This window comes from Bidens hawaiensis, unplaced genomic scaffold (assembly GCF_021521415.1).
Source record: "Bidens hawaiensis isolate Kalapana, Puna unplaced genomic scaffold, B.hawaiensis_p1.1 tig00044009_1, whole genome shotgun sequence".
In the NCBI taxonomy this organism is placed as follows: domain Eukaryota; kingdom Viridiplantae; phylum Streptophyta; class Magnoliopsida; order Asterales; family Asteraceae; genus Bidens; species Bidens hawaiensis.
In genome coordinates, this window is record NW_027497793.1 from 135,287 (window position 1) to 147,858 (window position 12,572).

The 12,572-nt window shown below is 36.7% G+C and overlaps 1 protein-coding gene across 1 annotated transcript; it reads left to right on the forward strand.

The window, feature by feature from the left end:
• The first annotated feature begins 782 nt into the window (after positions 1–782).
• Positions 783–6,017, forward strand: LOC143594619 (serine/threonine-protein phosphatase 7-like). The gene is made up of 4 exons (XM_077073884.1): positions 783–1,397; positions 2,969–3,475; positions 3,555–3,701; positions 5,783–6,017. Exons 1-4 carry the CDS (start codon positions 900–902, stop codon positions 5,969–5,971), a joined length of 1,341 nt encoding a protein of 446 aa, XP_076929999.1. The 5' UTR covers positions 783–899; the 3' UTR covers positions 5,972–6,017.
• Positions 6,018–12,572: the final 6,555 nt, after the last annotated feature.

Sequence of the window (12,572 nt, forward strand, 5' to 3'; positions counted from 1 at the left end):
ATCAACATATTTTGCGCACCAAGTTACATCTTACACTTCTTAGACACACTTCACTTCTTATTATAACCCCACCATATATATATATACATATATATATATACATATATATATATAGGTATTGGATTATTTCAGAAGTTTTTTTTACAGCGAGAAGTGAAGGTGTAACTCCATTAATCTCTAATTTTACTCTATTTCTTATGTGTAGGTGCATATGTATGTGTGTACGTGTACGTATGTTTGTAGGTAGGTTTGAATGTGTAATTAAAACATAAATACAACCAACCTACATATATGTATGTAACATCATACGAAAGGGAGTGAAATTAGGGATTAATGGAGTTATACCTTCACTTCTCGCACTTCTCGCTGTAAAATCACTTTTCGTAAGATCCATCCCTTATAAACGTAAATGTTTTTGTCATCTTATAAGAAGTCAACCTAAAAACATATTGACATACACACCAACGGTTATTAATGTATCCACGATTCTAATGAAATCGGTACCGTATTAGTACTAAAAAGGAAAAAAATAAAACCAAAAATGAATGAAGTATAAACTAAATACCTACATAACTTGTGGTGTAGTACATGTTAGTACCGGTTACCGAAACCGCCAGAACCAAAAGCATCCAAAACAAACACCAATACTAAATACTAATATTGATGATGTTCGATCATTATCGGTTTGCTAACACATCCAGAGACATTATTATACCTCTAAATTATGCATGTTTGTGTTTCCTTTTTCAATTATTGCAACCTCTAAGCACAAAGTATTATTAATCTTGGTTTTTAGGGTTGGAGTGACCTGGCGATATCCCACAACTTAGTATAATACAATCTCAACTTACTTTTCACAATTCACAATTTAATTTCTTTCTTAAAATCAACAACCAAACATGTCATCATCACCGCCGGAATCCACCGTCACCGATGCACCACCGCCATCAACCTCCTCCTCCGACGAACCCACAAACCCCACCTCCGATCCGTCACAAACCCATCTCCCGATCCCAATTTCATGGCCACCTGGCGGCAATTTAAGCCTCAATTGGGTCACAAACCTCATGTCAACCTTCGATTGGTCATCAAGACACCTCAGGCCGTCGGAGCTTCCAAAAGTGTTACCGGTTGAAGCTTTCGACGCTCTGATCCTCACGGCGTCCAAGATTTTGCATAAAGAACCGAATTGTGTTCCGGTTGAGCCCGATAAAGAGGGTGTTTTGGAATCGAGTGTGGTGGTGGTTGGAGATGTGCATGGGCAATTGCATGATGTGTTGTTTCTGTTGAAAGATGCTGGCTTTCCGTCTGATAACAGGTTTTTCGTGTTTAATGGGGATTATGTTGATAGAGGAGCTTGGGGGCTTGAGACATTCCTTGTGTTACTAGCTTGGAAAGTAAGTAATTACTAGAATTGACACCAAAATGTGTGATTTTTGGATAGTTTGTATTGTCATTATGATCTGTTAATAGAATTAGATTCTTAATGCGGTAAAAAGTCGGATATCGGTCAAGTATTGATATTTGTGATATAGGTTACCGCTTAGCAAGTAGGAACTAGGAACTGATCAAGACTTAAAACACTAACATTAAACACAAACAATTGACAATTAAGACTTAAAACTAGGCCGGTGAACGAACCGAACGTTCGGTGAATTTTTCGTGAACTGCTCGGGGCAAGTTCGTTTATTAAACGAACAAACATGACCAAAAAGTTTGTGTTCGTTGAATTAAATGAACGAACATGAACCATGTTTCGTTTGTTCATTTATGTTTGTTCATATGATATATGTTCATATATGTCTGTTTATTTGTCTTTCTGTTCATTTAAGTGTGTTTATTTTTGTTTGTTTGTGTTCAATTAAGTGGGTTCATATATGCTTAATTATGTTCGTTTACGCTTGTGAACTGTTATTTTAGAAGTTAAACGAACATAAATAAACACAAACATGTTCATTTTTTATATAAACGAACACGAACATAAAATATGTCTTCGATTAAGTGTTCATATTCGTGCCCGTGTTCGTTTATAGTTAAAGGAACGAACACGAGCATACCCTTGTTCGTGTTCGTTCGGTTTGCTTACAGGCCTACTTAAAACACTAATAACTGCAATAAGAAGAAAGACAAATGGAAGAACCACGAAGAAAGGTACTGATATCGGGAAGATTGGAGATGTATCGGCTAAATATCGGTCAATATTGCCAATATTATCGGTGCCGATATTTTGACCAGAATTTCACATGGGGACCGATAACCGATATAGCACCGTTATTAACTGCATAGGAAGCAATAAATGAACCATTAGCCGAAAATGAACCGACAACTGAATGAGCCGTAAACCGATTAACCGAGAACTGAATTAACAGAAAAATCGGTTTTCTGTTTTATTGTACCCAAATTAACCGAACCGAACCATTCATATTTTTCATAGCTTTCAAGCTTTTATGCCTCCATTTAATGTAATTATGCCCTTATTTTATGTATTAATAAGCAAAAATTTTAGCACAAGTTTGGTTTAGGTTATTAACCGAAACTGACCGAACCGATACTAAACGAATAAACTGAAAACTGTTTGCTTAATAAAATAGGTTAAACGATGGCTTCGGTTTTGGTTTTGGTTGAGGCTAATAACCGAACCGTGCACAGGGTAAGTAGAAAAATGAATGTTGATTAATTACGAAGTGAAACAACATTTGTAACATATCCAACAATTTGTTATGCTATAATGGCATTTTTTATTTTGCTGTTAATAACATGAGTGATCCTACTTTGAACCGATTGGTTAATCGTTAATAAAATCGATTAACTGATGACTTCGGTGTTGATTGAGGCTAATAATCAAACTGAATTGTGCACACTTACTTGAAAGAGTAACTAGAAAATGAATGCTGATTAATTACAAAGTGAAACAACAGTTTGTAACATATCTAACAGTTTGTATGTTGTATGGCATATTTTTATTTAGGTGTTAATGCCTGAAAGAGTATTCCTACTCCGTGGGAATCACGAAACGAAATATTGTACATCGGTTTATGGATTTGAAAGTGAAGTGTTAGCTAAATATGGTGATAATAGTAAAGGAAAACATGTTTATCGTAAGTGTCTTGGATGTTTTGAAGGACTTCCACTTGCTTCAATTATTGCAGGGCATGTTTACACCGCACATGGAGGGATATTCCGTAATACACCATTACCAGCTACTCCTTCTAAACGGGCCAAAGGTAAAAAGAATCGTAAGGTTGTACTGAGCCCGGAACCCGTTCCTTTGTCTCTTGGTTCTTTGGAGGAGTTGTCCAAAGCTAGACGGTCAGTACTTAACCCTCCATGGGAAGGGCCGAACTTGATTCCCGGTGATGTTTTGTGGTCCGACCCGTGTATGAAACCGGGTCTATCTCCAAACACGGAACGAGGTATTGGTCTTTTGTGGGGGCCAGACATCACTGACGATTTCTTAAAGAAGTTTAGTGTTAAGGTAAAATGCTATTATATATCATGATCTTGATCATCATTATCGTTAGTTCATTGTTATTAATTTGTTGTTATTATCGCAGTTGATTATTAGATCTCATGAAGGTCCCGATGCTAGGGAAAAACGACCTGCTCTTGGTGGAATGGATGTAGGATACACTATAGATCATATAGTACCGTCTGGGAAATTGATTACCGTCTTCAGTGCTCCTGATTATCCACAGTTTCAGGTTTATTTCTGCTGCTGATATTAATTGCTTTAGTTAATGTTTTATTATCAGTTGATTGCTAAGTAGAAATATTACCATATCTTCTTGACAACATAATTAAGCATCTAAGAAAGCCCATGTTTTAATGTCTAACAAATGGAACAATTATAAAAGACGATTAGGTGATAATCTTTTATGCTACTGCTTGGTGAGGAGTATTTGATTTAATACTGTTTTGTATAGCAAATGTATAAACTATAAAGGCCCACATGCTCATTAAGGGTACTATATATCTGATGTGTTTCACTTTGGTCATTTTGTTTTACATTTGAACTGTGTTGAATATCCTTATGTATTGTTTTGGTCACTCGATAGTGTCTTTTCTTTGACCAAAGTTTCTTTCTTAGCCATTATTCATATTTTATAATATACAATGATTAAGAAAGAAGCACTGGTGAAAGAGAAGACACTCCACCAAATTTCAGGTATATTGATTACGATTGCCAAAACAATAGGTTGGGAGGGAAAAATTAATAAAGTTCTAATGTAAAATAATATGACTGGAGTGAATTTTCCAAATATAATGTACCCTCTAGGAGCCTTTGCGCCTTTATAGTTTACATTCAAGTTAACAAAACGGTTATTATCAAATACTCACCAACTAGTGGCATAAAAGATTATTGTTCTGATTGATTTTCTGATGGGATATTTGTTATTTGATAAATCAATATGGGGCTTCCTTAGATGCTTAATTACAATGTCAGGAAGGTAGTGATTAGTCATATCATGGGCCAATATGTTCAGCCAGCCCTTACGTAAACAGAGTCATCTTAGCAGTTAGCTCAAATTAAGGGGCAATGGCATATGCTCCCCTCAAAACCTTCTTAAATGCGAATATACCCATGCTTAACTAAACCATTGACAAATTTACCCATTTAGATTTTTGTTTATTTACAATAGATTATATGACTGTTTTACCCTTACCTTAAATAAAACTTTAAAAATTGCATATTTATCGATTTTAGTGTCATCATCATCATCATCGTACTCAGTATATCCCACCAATAGCAATGCTATGGTAGGGTCTGAGGAGGGTAAGATGTAGACAGCCTTACCTCTATCCCATAGGGATAGAGAGGCTGCTTCCGGTGAGACCCCCGGCTCGATAGTAGTTTTGCATCAAGCCTTGGACATAAGGCACATAGCACTCAATCATCGGGACACCGGCTGATTGGTGCATGTGCCCTTGTCTTTCGGCTATCAACGCCACCACATGATGCCTGATTAACCTTCATCCATGGCGGCGACACTGAACTCCCTTCCGGTAAAGTATACATTTACAATTTTAACACCGAATTGTTGGAAAATCGCCATGATTAAACTCTTGGGTTCTCGTTGTGATACGTATTTCGATAACGGATTTGGACGGCCGACAACACAGCTCGCCGACGGGTGGTTTTAGACAGACCAATTCGCTTCGATGAGGTTTAGGATTTTGGTGTGGAAAGGAGCGATATGCGTCTGGTGAATGATAGTGTTTGGTATCTTTTATTTGAGGGCAATCTGGTCATAAGTGATATTTCAATGAAAATGGGTATATATGCATTTATGAGTAGTTTGTAAGGGGAAATATGCAATTGTCCCTCAAATTAAAACATACAAAAATAAAGATGATAAATATGGGACCTAATGAAGTGAGGTACAACATATGTATGTATATGCACATACATAGTTTGCGGCACATGCAAGTGTTAGTTATCTCATGTATACTGTTTCTCTGGTTAATAAAAGTATGCAGCTTTTAACTTGGCTTATAGGTTGATTAAAATGTTTTTGAATTTTGATGGGTTGTCTAAGATGCCTCGTTAAACGTAGGAGAAACACAATGCCAAATCATCTCTTCTCTCATGTTTGGCTGTTAACATTATCTACTTATAACCTCTAAAACATGTAAAGAGGTTAAATTGTTCTGTGGTTATCTACTTATGTTTCATACCACTATGAAAAACGTTGAAATGGATCGAGAATAATGTTTGGTAAATCAACCAACTGAATATATTTTTAGAAGTTAACATTGCTTGCACTGTCTTTTCACTTCTCAGGCAACCAAAGATCGGTACAAAAATAAAGGAGCATACATTGTCCTGAAATCCCCGAATTTTGACACCCCTGAATTTCATAGTTTTGAAGCCATCACTCCAAGACCCAAGGCGAACCCGTTCTACGATTTTGAAGATGTGATCGATTCTGATGAAGAATTAGATTTGCAGAAGATGGGGGAAGCTTCCTGAATTAGTATGTGATTTTTTAAGTTGAGTTTTGAGTATCTATTTTCCATTGAATAGTGTTTGTGGTAGATTTGATGTATTTTCATTTTCTCAAAACAATTATGCCTTAAAAGAGTCCAAAAGTTGTATATTAAACAGTATACTATTTTGGTCAATATTAGGAGTAACGTTACAAGTGTGATTACAAAACCATATTATCATGTGAAAATATAACATCATAATAAAAGTAAGTCAAATAAACCTAAATCAAGCAAGTGTGATTATTAGTTTTAGCAATACTGATTGTTTTGTTATGAGAAAAATCAATTTGTTACCCATTTGGAACCATGCTACTTGTCTTCAAGACACGATCGACTCACACATTAGGTAAACTGCCAAAATCGGATGATCAATGTTTCGTCCTTGTTCATTCGTATCTCACAACAGTCATGTTTGTTAAGCTAAACCACAATTAATTAAATGATATATTATATAACTAGTAATGTGTTTTTATTGTTAGAAGACAACCATGAAACTATAACTTCTTGATTTGTAAACCATATTTGACACCCTTACATTAAGTATCTACTATTGATGTACATAGAGGACAGGGAGAATCGATTTGAAGTAGAGGACATAATCATTTTATTTTTACAGTACTAGATAGGGAATTGCATAAGCGTCTTTGTATAGTCTTTATACACGTGTATATGTAGTTTTCGCATTTCTATTCTTGTTTCTATATTAACTAGCTATATATACAAGGTGACTTGCTTATTTTTGCACGAAACTATGAACTAAAGAGAAATGATAACCTTTTGGGTCATTATTATTAATCAACTTTTTTATATAAAAAAATATGTATGTATGTATGTATGCATGCTTAACCATTAACCACTAAATTGGTTTTAACCATAAAGGGTAATAAAAGTCAGGTTCTAAGTCTAACCTATGACCGATTGATTTAGTGGTATGGTGTCTTCCATCGCAAATGCAAGGTAACGGTGGAATAAAAAAGTCAGGTTTTAAGTTTTAATCATAGTTTTAAGAGGGAAACCGTATGTTGTAATAAACTTATGTCTGAATAAATGTTTGAGCATTTAATTGGTTTAGGCCATTGGGCCGTTTAATCGTTGAAGCTGCTATAGTGCCATGTCCAACAAAGACACACTGGACCGTTTCGGGTAATATACTTTTGGACCGTTTAGCTGAACAACCAAAGACACATATTGGGCATTAAAAGTTGAAACATATTGAGAATGTGTGATACTAAAGGTGGCAAACCCAACCCAAATTGATTGTTTTGAGTCAAGATGGATAAACTTTAAAAGTAAAATGGGTTAGGATGGATCATAAAAATTCTTCAAGTGGGTCATGATGGGTTGGAAATATACAAGTGAGTTTCATTTATAGGTTAAAATGGGTCAAAACAAAATATACAAGTTATCCAAAATTTATCTATTTCAAAATACCCAAACTATCACGTGCGAAACAAAACTCATCCGAAACCCAAAAAACGATAAAAAAGAAACAAAAACCCCGAACCGACTAAAACGAAACAAAAACGAAACTGAACCAAAATAGAAAAACGACCAAAACGAAACAAAAAAAACGAAATGCAACCGAAAAGCTAACCAAAACTAAACAAAAACACCGAATCGACCAAACCGATACAAAACTGAATCGAAATAAAAAAACGACCAAAACGAAACAAAAAAAATGATATGAAACCGAATAGTTGACCAAAATGAAACAAAAAAAAGTGAAATGCAACTGAAAAGCAGACCAAAACAAAACAAAAACACCGAACCGACCAAAACGAAACAAAAAAACCGAAATGAAACTGAATTGAAATAGAGAAACGACCAAAACGAAACAAAAAAACCGATATGAAACCGAAAAGCTAACCAAAACGAAACAAAAAAAGCGGAATGCAACTGAAAAGCTTAAATCAATACAAAACAAAAACACCGAATCGACCGAAACAAAACAAAAAAAAAACAAAACGAAACTTAACCGAAATAGAAAAACGACCAAAACGAAACAAAAAAAAAACGAAATGCAACTGAAAAGCTGACCAAAACAAAACAAAAACAATGAACCGACCAAAGAGAAACAAAAAAACAGAAACGAAACTGAACCGAAATAGAAAAATGACCGAAACGAAACACAAAAACCGAATTGAAACTGAAAAACTGACCAAAAGGAAACTTAAAAAAACTAAATGCAGTTTAAAAACCGAACCAAAACGAATCAAAAACACCGAACCGACCAAACGAAACAAAAAAACTGAAACGAAACTGAACCGAAATAGAAAAACTGAACAAAACGAAACAAAAAAAGCGAAATGCAATCAAAAAGCTTACCAAAACGAAAAAAAACTGAAACGTAGCCGACCAAAATAAAACAAATGAATCGAAACGAAACAAGAAAAACGAAATGAAACCGAAAAAACTGACTAAAAGAAAACAACACTGAAACCGAAAAAACCGAGAAATCGAAACCGAAATCATTGAAACCGAACAGATACCGAAACCGACCTGTTTTGAACAAAAATCTGCTAAGGATCAAGTATCCAAATCTGTTAAGTGAGGTAAGGTGCTAACTCGATAATGACAAGTGTGTAATCGTAATATTGGTGAACACAAAGATTTGATCACGAGGGAAAAAGCCCTTAACCAAGATAGTCTTACTTCGGTCAAAACTTATCAAGGCAATTTTTGGTAAAATAACTTCGGTCAAGGATTAATAAGATAATCTCTGGTCGAATTACTTTAGTCAATGATCGACAATATAACCTTTGGTCGAGGAGTATATGATTATCGTGATCTCCGGCACAAAAAACCCCCGGACGGTGAAAACTATCACCGTCAAGTTTATTGATTAACAAAAAAGGTATTACAAGTGTTTGTGGAGTTTATGATCGAGATTACAACGAAAGCTAGTGAATAGAGAGAGTGTTTAGTTCTGCTCTAGTGTGTGTAAGTACATGTGTGTATCTAGCTCGATCATATCCCGTATATATATAAGAAAAAGTAATTAACAAACTTAACAACTTCATCCTATAAATCCGCTAGTCTTCCATTCTTCACCAACGTGCTGTTTGACCACGTGCAGATAGCCATTCACTAGCGAATAAAGCGGTAGACTGAGTCTAGATACCGTTGTTATTATTTAAATGTCAATCTTCTAGAGAATTCGTCCATAATCAGATGTGTTGAATTAGGATCCTGGATCCATGCTCTAGCTAAAGGTTGTCTTGTGAGGATAATTGATGCAAGTTCGTCTTACATTTGATATATCTGTCTAACACATCACCATACTAAACGCAATTATTAGTAACAAACAATACCGAGGATCGTCGATCCTTTATATCCTGATGTATATTTCAAGGATAAACTATCTGTAAGACAGTCAAGGATAAAGGATCCTTAGTATAAAAATCGTGACCTAACAATTGCCCCCACAATGGCGGGTGATAGTGGAGCACAACTGTCATTTTGAAATTTAAAATCACTGTGAAAACTGTATGATGGGACGGTTTTGCCAGAAAATTTACTATTTAGCCCCCAAGGTTAATTATAACCGTCTATATATGCCGCCCTATATCTTTGATTATAAACACCTTCATCGGACGCATCAGGTATTCTTCTAACCCTTGTTTCTTATTTTCTTTAATCATGTCCGCCGCTTCTTCTTCTTCTCCGGCCCCTTCTAAACCTTCCGAACATTTGTCTGGTGGTTCTGAGCTAGTCGAAATGGAACCCCAAGGTCTGCTCTCCAACCTATCTTCTGACATTTGTAAGCTCACAGATCCCAAGGTCGACAGTTTTCATACATTATTTCCTCCAGACACCCTGTTCCGACCTTACGAATCCAGCATTAGATGCGATATTTACTCCAAGGTTTGGGTCTGCTTTCCGGCAACTCCCTTTCTTATCGGCTATAAATACCCCTTTCCGCCTTTTACCCAAAGTTTTTTCGATTCTACCGGCATATCTTACATACAGGCCATGCCGATGATCTGGAGGGTCCTCAGTACCATCGAAAGGATCATCAAGGAGGAAAAACTCGATTTTGGCCTTCCGGAGTTGTCGTATCTGTATACCCTTGCTACCTTCGGTTCCTCCCGTTTTATTTTCAAATCCAAGCCCCAACAGCCTCATCCGATCTCCAAAGCCACGCTAAATGATTCCATGTGAATGAATCAATTCGTCTTTGTTAAACGCGACTTGATACCAGGGGGGACTAATCTTCCTTCAACGTGGGTCACGAGGGGTAGGATCCTGGATCCTTAAGGAATAGCAGGATCCTTTATTCTTCAACTTTAATCCTTAATGTTTCTTGTTATCTGCAGTTGAGAACTTCGCTTCATTGAGCAAATTACCTGGAGCAAAAGAAAAAGCGAAATGGTTCCTGGAGCTGGATACCACGGTCAGAACCTTTTAAGCTCGTTTTGTTGAAGGCTTTTGTGATATCCCCTCGAGTTCAAGCATGTCAAGTAAGTTAATAATTTTAAATTAATTAGGATAAAATAGAATACTTATCTGTCGATTTTTCTTCCACAGGCATCAGGAAATCTGGAAAGTCTGCACTCAAGTTCTCTCTTGACGACATCGACTACATGGTTACTTCTCATGCTGTCAAGAAGGAGGCTTCAAAGGCTGGTACCAGCTCCGAGCCCAAGACCGCCACTACCAGGGCCAAATCTGCAGCTTCCAAGAGGAAGAGATCTTCTGATCCCGAGACTCACTGCGACATTGTCTTCTCCGTAAGTATACCGTATTTTCTACTTTGGTGATTTAGGATCCAGTATTGTCCCAATTTTGACATGGAATTTATTGGTAGGCTGTGGTTGCTATGAGGGATTATTATGAGAAGACTATCCTTCAGATGAGTGAGAAGATGGCAGGGTTAGGGAAGGCTGCGGTTGCTAAGGATAAGGCTATGATCCAACTCAAGAAACAATTGGAGGATCAGATATCCTCAGCTGAAGCCCAACGTCAAGAGACAGTAGAGCAGGAAACTGATGAAGCCAAAGTGTGGGCTGCTAGGTCAATCTTCCAAGCGCGGATCAGATGGCGACGGAGGCCGGTGATCCCGCATTCGACAAGTCGGCTTGGGATGTTGAGAAATGGAAGGCTGCTCTTGACGACCTTGGTGGTCAGGACGACGAGGAGATGCTTGAGAACACCGAGGCTGGGACCAGTGGCGTTAAGGAGGCGGTTGAAGCTAGCAAGGGGGGAGATGACGCAGCTTAAGTGGGCGATGAAGGATATTAAAGACAAGGCCCGAGCCCACTTTTTATTTGGTGTTGATGTTTTTATGAACAATTTCTATGGTCTGTACTAAACAATAGTATTTAGGATAAAGGATCTATGATCCTTAAGACAATTGGCAGGGGTGACAAAGGTGGAGGGATCCTCTGTTTGTGGGGATGAAGCCTTTGTTGCCCCTGTTTTTAATTTCCTGCACTTTATGAACTGTTAGTAACTCCTACTTAACCCGGATGGATGGTCCATCTTTTCATATGGTGAAGTCCAGGATAAGTAATTTTGTATAAGTCTTTAGGGCTTATTCTAGTTAATATATAAATCTTTTGACTATCTATTTGTTTATTTATTTTCAAAAAGTTGTTAAATATAAGTTTAGCATTATTGATAATTTGGAAAATAATTTTAAGTAAAAGACGTATAGGATAAAAGATCCTTAAGAAAATATTTTAGGATAAAATATCCTTAAAAAATAAACAGTAGGAAATCATATCTTTAATAATTGATAAAAATTTCATAAGAGAATTTTTTCAAAGGGTAAATTCTAGGATAAAGTATCCTTAAAACAAGTTAACCAATTTTAATTATGCAACAATTTTAAAGGAATAGCCTTCTAAGCTGATATGTTTAAAATCATTGAAATAAATATAACACAAAGGTTAATTAATAGAGATCATACCAGAAGGTCTAGATAGACCTAAGTTACCAGAATTGTTGAATTCTCAATGATCCTTGAAGGGATAGTTTTAGGATTCAGGATCCTTATGTGCTTGATCTTCGTAGACAACTTAGTGATTCTGTTACAAATATTTCATAATGTTAACTGGGATCAAACACATTAAGCTGGGGACAAGCCCAAATAATAAACTGGGGACAAGCCCAAAAATAAACTGGGGACAAGCCCAACAAATATTCTGGGGACAAGCCCAATAATAAACTGGGGACAAGCCCAACAAATATTCTGGTGTTAAACTGGCGACATGGCCCTTGAGAAGAGGTGAAAACCCCTAAAACCTTAGAATTAATACCGGCGACAAGGCCCTTGGGAAGAGGTGAAAACCCCTAAAACCTTATTAAATGGTACGTCTACTATATATCGTAGGATCCTCCATATAGCCGAAAGCAACGAAATTGTCAGCCACTAAGTGTGTACTGGTCCCGCTGCCCCGGACCATACGTTAGATAACGTGCGCTCCAGGCGAGAGTGTAGAAACTCTATTTATAAGAAAGGTGAAAACCTTTAAACCTTAGGAGATATGACCATCGGGGGTCATACCCAATCGTGGGCAAAGCCAAGGGAAATAGTAAAGTACCTTATATGTAAAGAAGAGGTGGCCAATGTTAAGAATATA

Coding starts and splice junctions, on each gene's coding strand:
- LOC143594619 (XM_077073884.1), top strand. CDS start 900: ATGTCATCATCACCGCCGGAATCCACCGTCACCGATGCACCACCGCCA. Junction 1,398..2,968: donor TTGTGTTACTAGCTTGGAAA/GTAAGTAATTAC, acceptor ATTTTTATTTAG/GTGTTAATGCCTGAAAGAGT. Junction 3,476..3,554: donor TAAAGAAGTTTAGTGTTAAG/GTAAAATGCTAT, acceptor TTATTATCGCAG/TTGATTATTAGATCTCATGA.